A 20,062-nucleotide genomic window follows, 5' to 3' on the forward strand; every position below is an offset into this window, starting at 1 on the left:
CATTCAACTTCTATTTGCTGCACTACATGAGTCGCGCTGAATTATTCATTTATGCTAGCTCTGATCATCTAAATTATTTCAATGAGGCTCACCCCCAGTGATGGATATATCGTCCAGCCCAGCTCTGCCGTTGCCGTTGTGGAGTCCATCAACACATCTGAAAAGAAATACATGTCAAAAACCTGTAAGTTTACAATGCTGCCGCCAAGAGCCTTTTACTGCACGTTTGAGCATCTGTGAGAAGTCTCTTAACAATAATTATGATGCATAATGGATAGCTTAAATGTTAAATGAATGATGACTCACACCGAGATGCAAAATAACAGTTGCCCATTTCACAGCGGTAATAGCTCGCTATTTTTTTTACTCTTATTGTTAATCAAATGTTACAAATGGCCATTACTAGATTGGAAGTGTTATCCATCACAGTTGATAGATCACACCATGTTCTAACATCTGCTTCCCTTCACATCTAGTTCGTAATTGCCCCGGATGACAGAGGGTGCCTTTCTATTCAATATGGCAAATTGGACAATATAGTTCAGAAACATGACTCTGATCTGACAGTTTCAATTATTTAGCCAGGTATAACTGGTTTCTGCATACAGCCAAAATCAGCATAATGAGACTCTAGAGAGGGTTTTAGAGCAAAAGATTTGTTGAAGTGCTTTGAAGCTGGCCTAAGGAAACAAAACACAAATGAACAAATTAGGAATGCATTGATAATAAAAGTCTGGCTGAAACCACAAAGCAGGTGATTTTTTTCACCTTGCGGCCATTATAAAATTCTAAAATAGTTTGTCAAAATAAATAAATATGAAAAACTATGTGAATTTAGGCATCTTAACATTATAAATCTACAGGATGAAATCTATTAATTTTAAAACTGGCAGAAGATCACATTTACATGTTATTTAATTACGTGTTTTTTTAAAGATTTTCTTTATATTTTTATCTTAATCTAAGCATAAAAATAAGGGAAATGAAAATACACAAATAATATCCAATATCCATCCACTAATATATTTCTCAATGTAAATGGAAAAATAATGCAAAAGGCAAAACTTTCTCATTGTTTATGAATTTTAACCCAAAGATTTAAAATGATAATTATATGTGTATATGACATTCTTGTTTAGACTAATACAATCAGAGTTACATTTAAACATCCTGGCTCTTCCAATAGTCCAAAAGAAGTCCAATAAAGTGCATCCATCCATAATAAAGAGTGCCTCACATGGCTCCAGGGGATGAATAAAGGCATCCTGTAGCGAATCAATGCATTTTTGTAAGAAAAATATTCATATTTAAAATGTTATAGCATAATAACTTATGCTAACTGACGTATGCATATTCACAAGAGAACACCGTTCCAGTTGGATTATGTAGGATGCGGGCATAGACAGGAAATAACACCCGCTCACTGCCATTATAAAGCTTGGATGAGCCAGGACGTTTTTCAAATATAACATATGATTGGATTTGTCTGAAAGATGAAAGATATATAAACCTAAGATGTCTTGAGGGTGAGTCAATTATGGGCTAATTTTCATTTTGGGTGAACTTTCCATTTAATAGATTTACAAAAAAATTCTCATTACAAATTTGGAAAAAGATGGTTGATGTGCATTGTTTTTTAATATGCAAATTATGTGTGTCCCAAACTCACAGAACTTGCAGAGATGGAGTTCATGTTGAGAGACATTTCCTCTGAACTGAGCCATTACGAGACACTGAAACAGTGAATCATGAGCTGCTTGTGTGTAAAAAAACACAGCACCACAATGAGCTATGCAACTATGCCATAACAAGCCATAACATTTTTCCAAGACCATGATATGTTCAAATTCATAAAAAGTAAACGCCCAACTGGTGAGTAACACTGTTTTACATTGGCACTTGCCAATGACCATGATTTTTTAATCAGATTTGGCACTTGATGAATGAAATTTTTTTGACTATGGCTGAGATGTTAAGGGTATCCATGATTTGTTTAATAATTGTCATTATTATAAAGGCCATTTAAAAAATCCTGCCAAAAAAAAAGGACAAAAAAAAAATGATGCAGTGCACGATGATTCTTCAGTATTACTGGTCAGTTTTCCGAGAAACTTAAAATCTGTATATCTGCTAAAATGTTTTCTTTTTTTTCCAGTGTTAAGGAGCACACTTATAGACAGCCTCAAAGTGAACAAACTCCAACTAAAAGTCACAAAACTTAGCAAATTTAGATTTTTATATGGTCTTGATCTGAATATTCCAGAAACCAATAGCTTGAAACATTCAGAATGGAGATGGGAAACTTTTTTCCCTAAATATTTAGAAAAATTAGACTACTACCATCTGTCCAAAGCTGTAGTGCGGTGTATAGCTGTTTAATTTCATGTATATAAGAAACAAGCATTTTTCATGTCTTGAGGGATGATCACATATGGGGTCCTGCCAGGGCATATGGGCCGCCCTCAGTCAAGGCAACATAAACACATCCAGTGTGACACACAGACTCCCCGTGGCATTTATGAATCGGTATTTGGCAAATGGCAAGAGGACTTCCTGAGATCGAAGCCAGAATCCCAGTGACACAAAATCCTGGGATCCCTGTAAACACCGGCTCGATACAGCCTCAGCCATTAAGTGTCTCATTTATATTTCAGCAGCTTCTGCAGCTCAGGGGCAACCAAAGATATTTCTCTCAGGAACAGCACCATTGCTGTGTTTAATCCTGTGAATGTGAGAATATGATGAAGCCGGGAGGAAAATACAAGAGCAAACAAACAATCCTCTTAGACTTTATAAGCCCACGGGTCAAACAAAAAAAGCACAAAACACGATTACTAATACAGCCTCATGCATTCACATAAAACATCCATGCAACAATATAATGAAAATCTAAAGAGAAAAGAGAAAGTTGTAGCATTTCCCACTACTTGGTGCACTGTTTAATCAAACCCCCACTCCATCTGTCCAGGCATTCATGCAATCTCCCTCTCTCTCTATATTTTAATGAAAAGTAGGGCAGCGGGAGCCCAAGTCCAGTACATATAATCCTTACAGGCTGCGCTACACTCTGTATGCCACACTGAATTAATCCCACGGGAAACATGGCGAGTCTTCACTGGATTTTAGGTCAGCGTGCCAAGGCACAACTTCAGTCCCACATTTTTTTATTTATTAATTTCATTGCCCAGTTTGCACATGCTGAGCCATGTCGATGCGGTGAACACAAGCACGCACCCCAAAACCATAGAACCTCATCATTCACTTACCAAATCACTCTCTTTGGGACATCACGATATCTGTGTAATGTGTAATTTTATATGTATCATAGAATGGCATTTAAATGCAGGTGAATAAATCTCAAAATACCCATACATAATGGAATAGCAAGCAGGGAGGATTAATAAATGTTGATTTTTCTGTCAAACGTGATAAACATAGAATCCTTCTTCTTGATGTGACTACAAGTGAGAAAATATCAACAGGGAAACTTTAAGTGGAGAAACTAGTACACACTATTAGTAACAAATCTAAACTGACTCGGCAAACACCACTTTGTGGCTGAGAAGCTAAATATTTAAAGTCTAATTTGCTCTTCTGAATCTACTGTATGAGCTACATTTGTTTTATGGCCACTCCTTTCCATGCTACGGGACATACTGTATAAAAAGACCTGGATGAGACACATCTAGAACTTAATTATGTGCAGGGCTTCAGGCTGCAACTAAAAACGATAACCAAAAATGATGTGGAAATTAGGGGTGTAATGACACACGTATTCGTATTGAACCGTTCGGTACGAAGCTTTCGGTTCGGTGCGCATTACAAACCAAATGATTCATTGGACTAATCCTATTACATTTGGAAACTAAAACAAATGAAAGTGTGTGAGATATGATGTTCTCAGTGCCGCTGCGCTCAACAAGGTAGCCCAAACGAGGCAACAAGACAACGTGCTGTGCTAAAAATAATTGATTTAGTCTGAAAGCTAAGTAAAAAATAAGCTTTCCATTGATTCATGGTATGTTATGATAGGACAATTTTTGACTGAGATACAACTATTTGAAAAACTAGATAAAAATAATAATAATAATAATAATAAAATAAAATTATTAAGAAAATCAACTTAAAAATTGTCCAAATGAAGTTCTTAGAAATCCATATTACTTTTTTATTTATTTATTTTTTATTGTAGGAAATTTACAAAATATCATGGAACATGATCTTTTTTGTCAAAAAAGAAAAATCGATAATTTTGACCCATACAATGTAATTTTGGCTACTGCTACAAATATTCCTGCGCTATGTGGTTTTGTGGTCCAGGGTCACATATGAGGTCCATTTGTAAAGATGAATCGACTGTGATTTATTTTGGTTACGTTCTTAACACAATCAACAGAACATTTTCAATCTTTTCCCTTCAAACAGGCAGAAATATTCTTAAACTTATTTTCTTATTCTTATGAGCCCTGATATATAGTACATTCTCATTTCATAAAGCTTTTTATTGTGCTGATCTCCAATACTGCCTTTCTTGTTTGTTTAATTCAGATGAAAGAAGCACAAACATTGCCCTTGAAACATACTGAAAAATTAATGTAGAGTTAATTAAATCCAGCTTTGATCATACACAACACACACACCCTCACAAACTATGCAGATCCCTACGGTCTTACATTCCATTATATCAAATATTGCCAATGAATGCACGCACGCATAAACACATGCAACACTGATATAAACACATGCAACACTGATATTATATACTGCTTGTTACTGACATACATTAGGATCCAAAAGTCTCATAATCTAAGATTCAAAATCTAATCTTATCCTGGAAATAAAATACACTTCCAGCTTGATCACTAATCAAATAAATGTGATATTGATCGTGTGAATTACTTGCACAGATGGTATCTCATTAAAGCAAGAACATCTGACCAATCTCGTCTAGTTCATGTACATAGCTCGAGGGCTGTGGCTGTAATGTAAAAAAAGAAATAAATAATTGTAACCGTAAACATGATTATGTAACTGAAACACCATGTCTCCAGTACATGATGGATTCTAACAGCACTGATTGTAATAGATATTCTAAACTGATCAATAGCTTCCAAGCCCAACAGTGAGCAGCTATGACACATCGTGAAAGCGTGAACTAGTCTGAGGACATGCTCAGAATTCCGCATCCAAAAACAGGACAGAGTGCATTGATCCTCTGTGCTCCAGATCCGTCAGTCAACCTGTGGGTGGGATGCTAAAACATTCACTAGACCATGGGGACTGCCGCAGTGTGTCTGAGTGTGTAAATTCACAATCCATCTTCAAAGGAACAATAGCACCAGTCTGCAACCGATGACAAGCCTGACATATAGAAAGAAGGAAATGGTTTTGTAGTTTCACGGTAATCCTTTAAGCGACAGTTCAGCCAAAAATAAACTCTCTGTCATCATACAGTACACTCATTCTCATGTGGTTTCTTCTGTGTTATATAAAATAATATTTTCAGACTTTAACTTAAGCTTTATTTGTATATTTTTTATTTTATTTGTATATTTTTTTAATTCTTGACATTTTGAGTTTTTATTACAATTTATGTTTTACTAATATTGTTTGTGTATATGTGCTGGTCATTTACTTTAGTTTTTTTGTATTTCTATTTAGCTTATTGTTATTACTTTTTTTATTCAGTTTTAATCTTAGAATTGTAAATACTTCTGTTTTAATTAGTTGATAATGCAACAATCATTTTGTTTTAATCTAATATTTATATTGTATTTTTAATCTAATATTTTAGTTCTATTTTTCTTTTTGTTTAATTACTTTTTACATTTTATTATTTATGTTTAATTACCAAAAAAAATAAAAATAAATGTCAGTATCAGTTACTGAAACAATAACAACACTGTATTTTAAAGAACTTTCCAATTGTTTATATGGGGACAAAACAAAATTTGACACCAGTGACTAGTGAATTTTACGGAGAAAAACCTTTAGACTTTTTGGCTTCTGTGTTGCACACAGGAGAGAAAATCATTTGGAACAACATGATGTGACATGACTATGACAAAATATTCATTTTGGGGGGAATGAACTATCCCTTTAAGAACATTTTCCTCATAAATCCTTTGTTGGATACAGAATTGGGATTTACTGACCTACAAAAGCTATCGATGAAACATGTCTGTGGTACAGCGGCAGTAAAGCATTCGCTGCAGTCCAACAAGAGATTTGTCTCACTCTGTTATGTCAGAATTCTGAGCAGATGTCAGGGGGACGTTTTGAATATAAACCCCTACATGTCTCTGCTACAGTGTGTGACTGTCTAACATTTGCAGACAGGAGCCAAATGTGATGGCACTGAATGAGCAGTGGGTCATTGGAGCAGCCTGCTCACAGTTTACAGACCCAACACTAATCCCCAGCTTTCCCAATTTACACCTCTCATCTCTATGGCAATGTGGGCCAGGAGCTGAAAAAGCGCCCTGAAGCAGACAGACCAGTCACATTCAGAGGCCAAAATTAACCACACCTGCCGAATGGTGGGTGTACTGGGAAAATATATAGGCCATTGAAGCATATTTCGCATTATAGATTTTTATCCATGCAACAATGTCTTGTCTGTCTTTCTGTGATTTTGATCTGGATATTTTCTTTTTGGAGACTTCTTGATTCATTGATTATTACACCCATTTGTTGTCGCATAGACCTGGAAAAATAAAAAGCTCCTAGATTCCCACTAAAGGAAGAGGTTTAGTCTTTCAACTGAATCGCTCACGTCAATAAACATCAGCGAGGGTCAGATTATCATTATTCAATCCAGACCATGCAATTTTGCAGTTACAGGCCAAACTCAATCATGTTTCAAGCTTTTTCGAGCTAATTTTGACCCTGCTTGCATACACAACCATGCAATAGTTTGAAAGTTCAAAAGAAAAGAATTTGTAACTTTATAAATGTCTTTACTGACACTTTGATCAATTTGATGCATCCTTGCTGAATAAAAGTATTAATTTCTTTAAAGAAACATTCTTATTGACACCAAACTTTTGAACAGAAGTGTATATTCGCTTAAGACATTTATTGATTAATTCAAAGGTACAGAAATTACGAGATGCAGAGTACATTTATGAATTACTAATGGAAAATATATTACCTTAAAAATAATCTACTGAATGCACTGAATACAAATTCAGTCTGCATGACTAATGTATGAGGAGGTGGACATTATAAGAAGCATCACAAGACCCTTGTGTTTTCAGATAATCACAGTTTGAAAATCAAGGATAGTAGAGAAGTAGGTCGTGAGCTTTTTGAATTTCAATATTTTATGTCAGCTCTCTGTGGAATAAGAGCGCTTCTGCTCTGACGGTAAAACCGCTGTGTATTAACTGTGCCTGCGCCTGTTACTATTGAGGATTTTATGATTATGCAATATCGGCTTATTATCTGGGATGTCCATTCATAATCATTCTTGCTTGCTTCGAGACATTCAATACCTGAAAATGAGAGAAACACATAATGAAGCTTACACTGATCAAAATTATACATGGAAGACGGAAGCCACGACCTGAGGCAAATTCTCTCCATTTAATAAGATTACTGAGTAGATAAATATCTATAATCTTAAATCGAATACCAACAAATACAGAACGTGGTTTAAATTTATTCCAAATGGTTCCAGTTGAGAAGGTTTTGACTGAAGATCACTCAACAACAATTCATTTGCAGATCAGATCCTTGGTGGATCAGAGTAAATTAGCAGCTTCAGGCTATGGGAGCAAATTAACTTTTCATCTGATTTTTAATCACTCTCAATAGAGATTTTTTAGCTTAGGGATCTCTCTTTTCTTTTCATTAGGTTCACTTCGGAATGTAAAGCTTCTAGGTCAATGAATATAATTTATATACAGATTCGTTTTAGAGAAAGAAAATATCAATTTAGCATGCAGTCCATTAGACACCTGTGAGTATAGGGAATGAGCCAAACTTCAGAAACTACATTGCACCATTCTGTGTATGGACTAGCATAAAAACATTTTCTTTTTCTGTACTAGTAGGAAGAAGATAAACATCTTTCCAGCTTGGTGGCATGCAGATCTGACAGGTGTGAAATGCTTAATGTACCATATGATCCAATATATCTTAATCAAATAAGCACAAACACAATAATGCCATGTGCTCAAATAAATCTTCATCAAATGAACAACAACACAATAATGCAGAAAAAGCCACATGTTCAAATAAATCTTCATCAGATAAGCACAATAAACTACTGGACTCAATTTATCAGTGTTAGGCTTACTTGGGCTAATGTCAAATTAAAAAGTCCACGAAAAGTCCATGTGTTTAATGTGCAATATTAAAACTTTTGCCAAACTCTTAAGGTTTCCATTCAGTTATTTTGGCATTTTTCTTCATAATGATATCACCCTGACATTTTTGAATTTTTTTTTCTAAAAGGGATTAAAAAAAAAAAAACATCATTAAATCTCTATAAGTCATAAACAACCTACCAGCTATGATGTGAATCACAACAGTACACTCTTTGATTTGAAGAAAAAAGGTTTTTGAAAAACAGACAAAAAACAAAGGTTTTAACCTTTTCCTAATTACAATCCTAAGTCAAGTCACCTTTATATAGCACTTTTAACAATACAAATTGTCTCAAAGCAGCTTTACATTATCAAATAGGGAAATACTGTCTCAATGCAAAAGGACAATAATAAACACTAAATTTTCAGACAAAGGCAGTTCATCATTGAATTCAGTGATGTCATCATCCAGCTAAGCCCAGTTTAAATATCTGTGCAATCAAGTCGACGATATCGCTGGAAAATAAGTGTCCCCAACTAAGCAAGCCACAGGAGACCAGCGGCAAGGAACCAGAACTCGATTGGTTACAGAATGGAGAAAAAAACCTTGGGAGAAACCAGGCTCAGTCGGGGAGCCAGTTCTCTTCTGGCCAGACGAAACCAGCAGGTTGTTCCATGCTGCAGGAATTTAAGATTGTGCAGAGGACTTATCTGGTTCCTGTGGTCTAAGAACTATTGAGAATCACAATCAAATAAAAACAATGAAGAAATATAAAACTATCTTTTTAAAGTTGTTGATTGCATATAAACAATACATTTTAAAGGGATAGTTCACCCACCCCAAAAAATCTAATTCTGTCATTAATGAATTACTCTTGTGTCATTCAAAACCTGTAAGACCTTCAGTTCATCATCGGAACACAAACTAATATTTTCTGAAGAAATCCGAGAGCTTTCTGACCCAGACAGCAAGGGAACTAACACGATTTAATTTCATGAAGCTACGAGAATATTTTGCACACAAAGAAAAACAAAAATAATGACTTTATTCAACAGTTTATTCTCTTCCGTGTCAGTCTTCGATTCACGACAGTACCATGACACATACATGTGTATTTCTCTGCTTGCAAACAAGGCGTAGCGCATCTAGGGCTGGGCGATATATCTAAAGATATGATCGTGCGCATCTAATCAGTAAATCTGGTTCCGTGATTAGCGCTAAATCGCTATCACCTGCTTTCAAATGGAGCGGCACTTAATAGACAGAGCTATAGATCACTGACAAGCTACGCAATATCGCGTCCATTATCGAAGGCGATTCATCTGGGATAATGAACGCGATATTGCGTAGCTTGTCAGTGATCTATGGCTGTCTTTTAAGTGCCGCTCCAAGCCCTGGCTCCAGAATCACACACACACATGTTACTGTCATGAATGCATGACGAAGACTAACATGGAAGAGAAGAAATTGTTAAAGTCTTTATTTTAGTTTTCTTTTTGCACATCTTGTAGCTTCATAAAATTACAGTTGAACCACTGATATCACAGACTATTTTAACAATGTCCTCACTACCTTTGCAACCGTAGTTACATTGCTGTCCATGCAGGGACAGAAAGCTTTTGGATTTCATCAAAATTTAACTTAAATTAACTTAAATCTTAATTTGTGTTTGGAAGATGAACATAGGTCTTACGGGTTTGGAAAAACATGAGGGTGGGTAATTAATGACAGAATTCTCATTTTTGGTGAACTATCCGTTTAAGTTGTGATTTGAGAGAATGGGGACACAATTACATCTTTTCCGGTGCTTCGTTGGATTAGGCGAAGGTCAGTGCTCATCTGCGCGATGGTATATTGTATACCGTCAGTAGACAACCTCAGAACTCACAGTTGGTCTGCCTTTAAACGTTTATTAGTTATCATTAAAAATCAACAACCCATGGAACCAATGCATGGCATTTTACTTCCAGAACCCAACTGCTGCACTCCACGACTCACTGAAATGCTTGATTCTGATTGGTCAGTGGCGATGTTCCAGAGGTCTGTTATTTCCTGATAATGACCGTCATCAATAGCGAAGCTGAATAACATTCAGGTATCTGAAGCTGGCACTTCTTTTGTGTCTCTTGAATCCCACTGTGAACAAGCTCTCATTTCATAAAAATGCAACTCATATCTTACATCTCAATTATTGACAACTGAAAATAAAACTGGAGGACTTCAGTATTAATAGTACTGCAATATTGCACTATTCTCTTCAACTTTAAAGAGAAGCTACAGAGTATCATCCGGTCCTGTGTGTTGCTTATTTCCTTGTCCTTTAAAACATTCATAAAACAGATGGATTGTATACTTTAAACTCTTCACACTGACCACTACACCCTGCTTACGCTCTCCATTTAAGAAACATCTGCCCACGTATGTGTGGTGGTTACAGAGATATTGCTCCTCGATAACAGCTGACACTTTGACATTTTGTTAAACGAGATTCTAAATGTGTTTACAAACCAAATTTGTTTTGTACCCTCATCTCTGCACTCAAAAATAGCATGAATTTAAATCAATATGACGGCGCTCATTAAACTGGCTAATAATTAACATTAAGAGGACAATCCATTTCACCTCATTTTATTCAAAATGATCACTCAACAAGACAGAGAGACAGACGGATAATTAAATTGTCAAGCAGATGGCAAGTCCCTCTTGGATACCTGATAATTTCACCATTTTGACCCCCTCTCAAGCCTGTGGATAAAATCTTGTCATTTCATCAGAGGCCATATGGAAGCTCCCAGTTTCCCATCACCCATAAATTCACTGATTCAGAGACCGTTTGTTATGTCTGTCGCTCTGCAAAGCTGACAGGCCGCAGAGGCAGCGCTGTCTGACGTGACTGAAATTGGTCAGGTTTGCCGTGCTTATGTAAAGGCTCGGAAAGATGTTGCAGATGCCAGAGGCTGGTCTTGGTCCTAATAAAGAAGGATGGGGGAGTGCAGCTAGGACTGAGGTTGGCCTGACACACATCACACAGACCCTGGATAAATGGCTGCTGTTTTTATATGGAAAACAAAGTTGGTGGTTGTATACTCCAATTAAGGTCAGAAACAACTGCAGACGTTAAAAATCTCCCACAATTATATAGTCAATGACACACTGTACAAGAGGGTCCACATAAACAAGAGGAAAAATATTACAAAAATCCTGGTCATATCATTAGTGATTTCATAATAGTTTCAAATTGCTTTGAAAACTGACAGCTGAAAAAGATAATACCAGATTAAAAATGTGATGTAACCATCACATTAAAAGTAACTTTCCACTGTACCATGAATAGAGGAGACTATAATTCTTAAAATGCAGTTATTTATTTATTTTAAAAAGTTGTTCCCCAAAGTAACAATAATAATTTTTAATTAGCAATATAATTGTAGGGAATCGGGAGCATCATTGTTATTAATATTAAGGTATTATTATAGTTTTTATTAATTTTTTCATTTAATTGAATTTAATTGAATTTTGTTGCTTTTTGGCATTTTTACTTAAATTTATAGATTTAATTATTATTTAATTATTTTTCGTTTATTTCAGTACATCAAGGTGAATGAAAATGAGAAATAATTCCTTAGCATTAAGCTAAATTAAACTAAACTTTTTTTAATTCAGGTATAACAAATTTGTTTTACTTCAGTTATCATTTACTATTTTAGATTAGAAAAAAAAATTGTGGTTTCAATTCATTTAATCCTATAATACCTGTATAACATACAATTATAATATGGCAGGTAGTCATATCAACATTTTACAACCTGAACTAATTTTTTTTTACTTTTTCAATTTTATGCATGAATGGCATTATTGATTTTGAATAGATAAATAACACCTTAAAAGTATATCATTAAAAAAAATTATTAGATACTAGATTAGATATTAGAAAAATTACTAGATACTCTAGTAAATCCTGTGAAATTAGTGTATTTCTAATGGAACAAACAGCCACTATAATTTATGCACACTACTTTCTACAAAAGCTGAGGGGGTCTGCTTTTCCTGCACAGTCCTGTCATTATAGCTTTCAACGGGATTGACAGAACAAAACAGAACGGGAGCTTAAGTGGCAGTCCAGCCATGTTTTTCTTCACATTACAGCAAATCATTTACTCTCTGCCCTTAGGCAAACGAAGAAACCAGCCAACAAAATTGAAACAGGACGGATTCATTAGATTAGTCAAAGCGGGGTCTAATTCACACAGACAATCTCACTCACTTGAGGAAATATCCATGCCCTTAGTCGCAGCCTAAGTCATGTGTGTTTCTCGAAGCTGTAAACGATTATTTCTCTCCCAAGATCTGTATCTGCTCTGAGGTGTGATAAATGAGCTTTTACTGCTCACATCCATCAGACAGAACCAAACAAATAGAAATGGATGGTGTGTTTTTTAGGGTATGGCTAAGCATCATGTATGCCCCGTTTACAGTGAATCACTATAAATTGATATTTTATCATTAAAACAGCATAATAGATAAAGCATAACTCTCATCTGACATTCCACAGATAAATTTCTATATAACAGGTAACAAAAATAAATTAATCACTACACTCTTTAAAATAAAAAAATAAAAATAAAGTTCTCTGCTGGCATCTATTAGTTCCATGAAGACCTTTAATATCCTCCATGGATGGCTTTCCATTGCACATTATTTATAGTGGTCAGTGGAAAAAAGTTCTTATTCAGATGTTCTTCACATTAAAGAGAAAATGGAACTGTTCACCGAAAGGTTTTTGGGGAAGCCAAATGGTCCTTCAGGGGCATCACAAACCTCCTTTTGGAACATTTATTTTAAGAGTGAATTATGTGAGTGATTAAGAATAAGATGATGATATCATAGATGAAGTCATGCTCAAAATAAATGTGTAACAATTGTCATTTTTCTCCTCCTATGTCTTGCTGCAACAGGTCCATCATACCAACAAGGATCTACTCCAAGATACAATGGGTACAGGAAAAACTTCTAGAAGCACAATGATTGAGAATCGAATGACTTCTAATGAGAATCTCAATTATAGAAAGACTGGAGTTTGACAGATAAGATGTACTATGGAAAGGACTAGATATTTTTTAGTTATTTTCAATTACAATACTACTCTGTGGCTTTTCAAAACCTAGCTAGACAGCATTCTGGGCACCTATAAAGCATATTTTTATTATACCAGAAAATGCTTTCTAGTTACCAAGACAGCTCACTAGATATCAGCCTATACATCCTCAGATGTCTCTAAAGATCATTCTGTGTTAGAGACTTGATAATGAGAAATCATTTACACCCTTGTGCGGTTCCAAACCTGTATGACTTTCTTTCTTCTGTTAAACACTAAAGGAGATGTAAGGCGGAATGAGCTTCGCTCACCATTCACTTTGATGGAAGAGAATGGAACAGACTGTCTAACATCATCTTTTGTGTTGCACAGAAATAAAGTCGTGCTGTTTTGGTACAACATGAGGGTGAATAAATGATGGAAGAATTATTTTTTTGGTGAACAATCCCTCTAAGTTTTGCTCTGATTTAACAGTTTATGTTGTGCTGATGTAAATGGAGAATGAAGGAAAGCCATTCTAACTCATTTATACCCACAGACAGTTGCAGTGCACCTGTTTTCGGTGCACTTAAATGGAAACGAAAACAATTAACTTGAGATAATATAGCTTGTCTGTAAAACACTAGTATCGACGGCTTTATTTGAAGAAAAAAAAGGATCATTTTAATTTAATCAATATCATCAGTATCATGTAGCGTAAAAAGTAATAGACAATTCAAAGCGCGCACGTTTGACAGACACATGCTCTTACCTTCAACAGCCCACACAATCCGTATTATCCATAACAAACGAATTATATCCATAATTGCCGTGAATTTGGGCATTTGACTGTAAAGACCTAGAATATTCATTGAAAACTTGTCCGGCAGGCCATCTGTGAACACACTATGATCGCAAGCACTCGAATAAACCCCATTGAACTGGAAGAATTGAAGCAAGTTTGGACGAAACCAATGAAACGCAGACGAGGGGACGGGAATGACTGTATGACGAGAGTGATGCACAGCACCGTGATTATCTCTAGTGTCTGCAAGATAAAAACTGTTATATATTATATTATATTATATTATATTATATTATATTATATTATATTATATTATATTATATTATATTATATTATATTATGTTATATTATATTATGTTATATTATATTATATTATATTATATTATATTATTATTTTCTAAATTAAATTTTTAATAAATTAATTAGCTTTCATTTAAAATGATTAATATTATATTATTTTATATTATATTATATTAAATTAGTGAATTTTAAATGTATTGATTTGCATTAATTTAAAATTATTAATATTCTTTTAAATACCATTAGGTATATTATATTATATTAAATAAAAATACATTACATTTGAAATGTATTAATTTACTTTCATTTAAAATAATTATACTAATTATATAATAATACTTATAATAAACTGTTCTAAAAACAAACAAAAACATCTTAAAACTGGAATAATAATCTAAATAGAAATTAATAAATCTGATAGCATAATAAGATTAAGATTATTTATCAGTTAACACAAAAGTCACACAGAAGACACTGTGCACTGCACTAATTATTTATTACGAAATTTGAAATTAGTAGCATGCTTCTATTGGATTCACAAGCCAAGTAGTTTGCCAGGAATTCATTTGCTTGATAAATGACACTATAAATTCATATTATAGCAACAGTGCCCCCTGGAGTTTGGGTGAGAAATGTGCTGTCTGGACGCAGGGGGGTTGAGGGGGTGAACTGATAGAGTAACACGTGGTCGTCTATCAAATAGTTCTCTAATCCCTTGAGTCACTTGCAGTTTTATGGTTTTGAAGATTACGCAGCTGATAGATCACACAAGGGGCTGGTGTGAAGAAGACAAATGGCCTCGTTTCTCAACACCTTCGCTCGTGACCTTTGACTCCCATGTGAAAACCTCCATTAGTAGCTACTTCAGCCCTCATACATGGATAATTGCAATCCTGGGGACTCTAGCTAGTTTAGTGAGAAGAGCTAGTGTATGACTGCATTTCAGATATCATTTCAGATCCTGAATATTGGAGCTGTTAGTATAGTTACAATTAAAAATGTCGTTTTTGTACGTTCGGTCAAAAAAATAAGAGCGAATGAAATGAATAAATAGGCTTCAGATTGTAAATCTGCAGTCACGCAAGTCATAAAACAGTGTAGTATGCACATTGACTGATGAGGAAAATCATAATGACTCATTAAAAATAGAACATGATTATTCACATTTCTGTGAAATTCCAAATGGCATACAACAGAGCTCTTAGCCAGAGCAAAGAGAGGGAAAGACCACAGGAAAGAGAGAGACAGAGAGTTAGGGAAAGAGAGAGAGCGGGCGAGAGAGGGAGGAAATAGAGCAGAAGAATATGGAGCTGACATAAAGGAATCTAGGATAATTCAGCCTCAAGATGAGTGAGGACTGCAAAACGGCAGACTAGAAAATCCAGGGGTCGTTTCCATGGAAACCTTTGCCTAGGGAGATTGGCGTCCCTCCTGTCTACTAATACAAGCAGAGCGCAGATTGTAGGTCACATATGGCACCAACAACCCAATCAGGTCTAATCTGTCTTGACTTGAGGATCATGAATTGAACCATGAAACTGGTTTTTACTCTGGCTCATATCACTGACTGTTATATATATGAATCACCTTTTTAATCGAGACCGTGAAGCACTGTTAAACCAATTGATTATACTACAGTTTTAAACTGCATGTGGGTGTGTTTTAATAAGAGAACAAAAGGTCCTCGTTTAAGCTCACAAGAGAACAGTGACATCATACAGCTGCCCTCTATAATTAGTCATAATAATGAAAAGTAGCTTATTTTTGTTCTGAATGGTGACTAAAATGCTTCATTCTGCTTAATAATTCGAATTAATTACGTTTCACTGGGCTTAATGAAAATTTTTGTTTCATTTTCTTCTTCTTCTTTTTTTGGCACTTGGAAACATGCCTACAGTATTCTGTCTTTACTTCCACTCATCTGTGTAAGTGATTACTGGGTTATTTTGGAAAGTGACCAAGTGTCTGTCAGGCTCCAGTGTTCAGACATAACATGACAGGTATGGAGATGAGCCAGTTTACTATTAATTAAACACTCCCATATATATATATATATATATATATATATATATATATATATATATATATATATATATATATATATATATATATATATTTAATACAATTTCATATTTTAATATAAATACAGTATTTAAATAAATAAAAAATTAAATGAGTGCTGTAAAACAATAAATCGATTAATTCTATCCAAAATAAGCATTTTTGTTTGTATAATATATGTGTGTGTAATGTGTATATTTATTATTTATATATAAAAACACACACATACAATAGATATTTTGAAAATATTTATATTATAATATAACATATTTTTCTGAAATATATACATGCGTATTTGTATTTATATATACATAATAAATATACAGAGTACACATACATATATTATGTAAAGCAAAACTTTTATTTTGTATACGATTCATCGCAATTAATCATTTGACAGCACTAGTTTAAATATTAAATAAAAATGTTTAATAATACCTGTACAAATGTAAAGTTCTGCATAATCAATACAGTCACATATACTGTTTGTAGCAATGATTCAGCATTAAAGCCTGAGACTAACCAAGCTCAAAGAAGGTCAGCACCCCTTAAAGAAGGTCAGAGCGTCTTGCTCCAAACTCTCCAATGAGAGCACAGACCTACAAAATACTCTCTATTGTGAGTGTAGAAGCAAACATGACACCCCACCATGCCATTTTGATGGCTTCTGACAGTAACACACACTAATACAGGTCTGGCTTTCTAATCCTGCTGCTCTAAATTGGAAAAATTGACCTTGTTCACAGAGGTGACTCAGATCTGCTCTCTTTGACATTTAAGGACTTGCAGAGTTTTCTGTTAAGTTGAACAAAGCCTGGAGGACGAGCAAATATTTAATATCTGGAGCATGCACATGGTCCTCTGTGAATTAGACTCTGAATAGTAGGACGGTATCAGTTGACAGCACCCCAAGTCTTCAGTTTTGGGGAAAGTCATCAAGGTATTGGCTCAAAAAATATGTGAAAGAAAGAAACAAAATAATTAAACATAATGATAATAATATAATGATCAGGGTACATAAAGTCTTCCCCATCTCATGCTACTACATTTAGGTTACTCACAATTGATTTTGTCAGGTATGACTGGCAGATTGACATATGTTTATGTTATTAGATATGGGATTGTGTGGGCACAATAAAACCACCACCAAGCAGTCACAGCTTGAGCAGACAGGCTGATGGTATCGATCTCACCGGTTTAGTCATGGAACCCAAGGGCAGGGGTCTGGGGAGCAGCTCACTGCCATGCTTCAAAACCAGGAGGATGAGATCAAATAAGTAGTTCAGTCAAGCATATGGCTACCAGTCAATAATTCTCTTTTTATGGCACTGATATCCACTTCAGGCCTGATTCATTATTGAACGGTCTCCTAGCGATGCAATGCATCTCATATTGTGTCAACAAGGCAATTTAATTACTTTTATAGAGGCACATGCTAGTTTTTTTATCATTATTGTTTGCAAATATTTCTTTTTTCATTGTCATTCTGACAGTTGTGGGTTGCTCTCTCATGGAGATTTAGGGAAAAACGAAACAGATATAAAATAATACAATAGAATTTGCTGCCCTCTTGTGACAACTGTTGAAAAAATGCAAAATTATCTGCACGTGCAGCCATTAAAATGATTTTGTGTTTCATGAAACACAATGTGGTAGATCTGGCATGTAATAATTGTTTTTGTAAGAAGTAATATATGAAATATGTAAAACTACTTTCTCAAAATAAGATAAATAACAGTCTTATTATAATAATCTATTAAGAAAAATAGCGTATTGTGCAAATGGTGCTCTGCATAATCGACTAACAACGTTTTGTTAAATATTTATTATAATATCTAATATTAATAATTAAAGAATGTAAATGAAAAGTAATTGTTATATTATATCATATTAATAGCATGCTAAATTCAAATTATATATATATATATATATATATATATATATATATATATATATATATATATATATATATATATATATATATATATATATATATATATATATATATAAACACACAGTGGGTATGGAAAGTACTCAGACCCCCTTAAATTTTTCACTCTTCCTATTCGGACGGGACTAGTTTTACAGGGGTTCATTAGAGAAATCTGCGTTTCACAGACGTACTTGTGATTTTAATCACGTCCGAATCTGCCACGTCTGTGTTTTTCTCACACAACCTCTGTGATAATTCCAGAGCAATTTACCTACCGTTTTTAAGCAAACTCAGTGATCCTCTGAGAAAACTAATCCCGTCCGAATGCGAATGATTGCCGGTGATATTTTATTTCATTGTATTATTGTGTAATAATACTAAGGCAATCATTCTGAATGAATGCAATGCACGCATACAGAGCGCGTGATCTCTGTGAAGCCCAGATGCACAAATCAGACCCTCACACCTCTGTAATAAACACGGAGATACTAGTCCCGTCCGAATTGGTACATGAAAATCACAGACGTCAGGTGGTAAGAATCGAAACTCAAACGTAGTTTAGAAAACTAGTCCCGTCCGAATAGTGCTTTTGTTATTGTGGCGATTGGGGCGGGGCCGAGAGGCGTGGGAACGAGGAGTGAGGCCAGGTGTAGTGATCAAGGGGCAAGGAACTCGACCGGAAGTTGAAGTCGGGTGGGGGCTGCCATCTTTTAGCAGAACTTCACTTGCGTTAGCATTCCCATTGACTCCCATTCATTTTGGCGTCACTTTGACAGCGAATAACTTTACATCTGAGGCGTTTAAAGACTCTGTTTGTCCATTATTTATTTCTAAAGATACACGACAATGTATAAAGGGCTCCATTACCTTCTATGTTACATTATGGCCCCGTATAAACAGTTTTTGTAAAAAATAGGCTAACGATTGCGTCATAACCACTCGGCTCTCTGTCGCATTACCGTACAGACAGGTGGAGAAGCTCGCAGGCAATTAACTTAATATGGCGTACTGGCGTTACATTTTAAAATACTATACAAAATAATTAATCAGAATACTTACTCCTGCTCACTCACGACAAAGAACTCCCCGCTCAAGCTCGCCGTCTCTGCAAGATTAACGATGGCAGTTTGCACGCACAGCTACTAGAAGATTTACATCTGTCAGACAGGTTGCTGACGTCGTCACGCTTCGTTTGAGTCTGCGCGTCAGAAACGGAAGTGCTAAAAAACGCTAAAAATGGGCTTCACTTGTCTCAATTGAGTTCCAATGGGGTCGCTGTGTCCATTTCTTTTACTGTCTATGACTATGTTTACAAGCTGTTAAAATTCGGGTTATGGTCGGGTTAAGGTCACTATTTGGGTTTCTGAAACATTCGGGATAACCTGTTTACATGCGTGAGCAGAGAGAGTTACTCCTGTATACATGGAATGTGTAATCAGTCGCCAATATCCCGATGTAAACGGCGACGCACGGTTAGCGTCTGGACGTAGGACGCAATATGTGTCATTTTCGATTCTTCTTCCTGTATCCAAAGACTCAAAAGACCAAGATTCCTTGCGAATAGAACATGCGCAGA

General features: G+C 35.1%; 1 protein-coding gene across 2 annotated transcripts in view; it reads right to left on the minus strand.

Moving 5' to 3' along the window:
• Positions 1-14,335, minus strand: part of LOC113068880 (ephrin type-B receptor 2-like) — a 53,087-nt gene extending 38,752 nt beyond the window's left edge. For both annotated transcript variants that reach the window (XM_026241766.1, XM_026241765.1), the window contains exons 1-2: positions 14,160-14,335; positions 93-157 (exon numbers count right to left, since the gene is read on the minus strand). In XM_026241766.1, the coding sequence (XP_026097551.1) occupies positions 93-157; positions 14,160-14,259 (165 nt within the window). In that variant the 5' untranslated portion in view covers positions 14,260-14,335. The remainder of the gene's footprint in view (positions 1-92; positions 158-14,159) is intronic.
• Between the last annotated feature and the right edge of the window lie 5,727 nt (positions 14,336-20,062).

Source organism: Carassius auratus, unplaced genomic scaffold (assembly GCF_003368295.1).
Source record: "Carassius auratus strain Wakin unplaced genomic scaffold, ASM336829v1 scaf_tig00000254, whole genome shotgun sequence".
Lineage (NCBI taxonomy): Eukaryota > Metazoa > Chordata > Actinopteri > Cypriniformes > Cyprinidae > Carassius > Carassius auratus.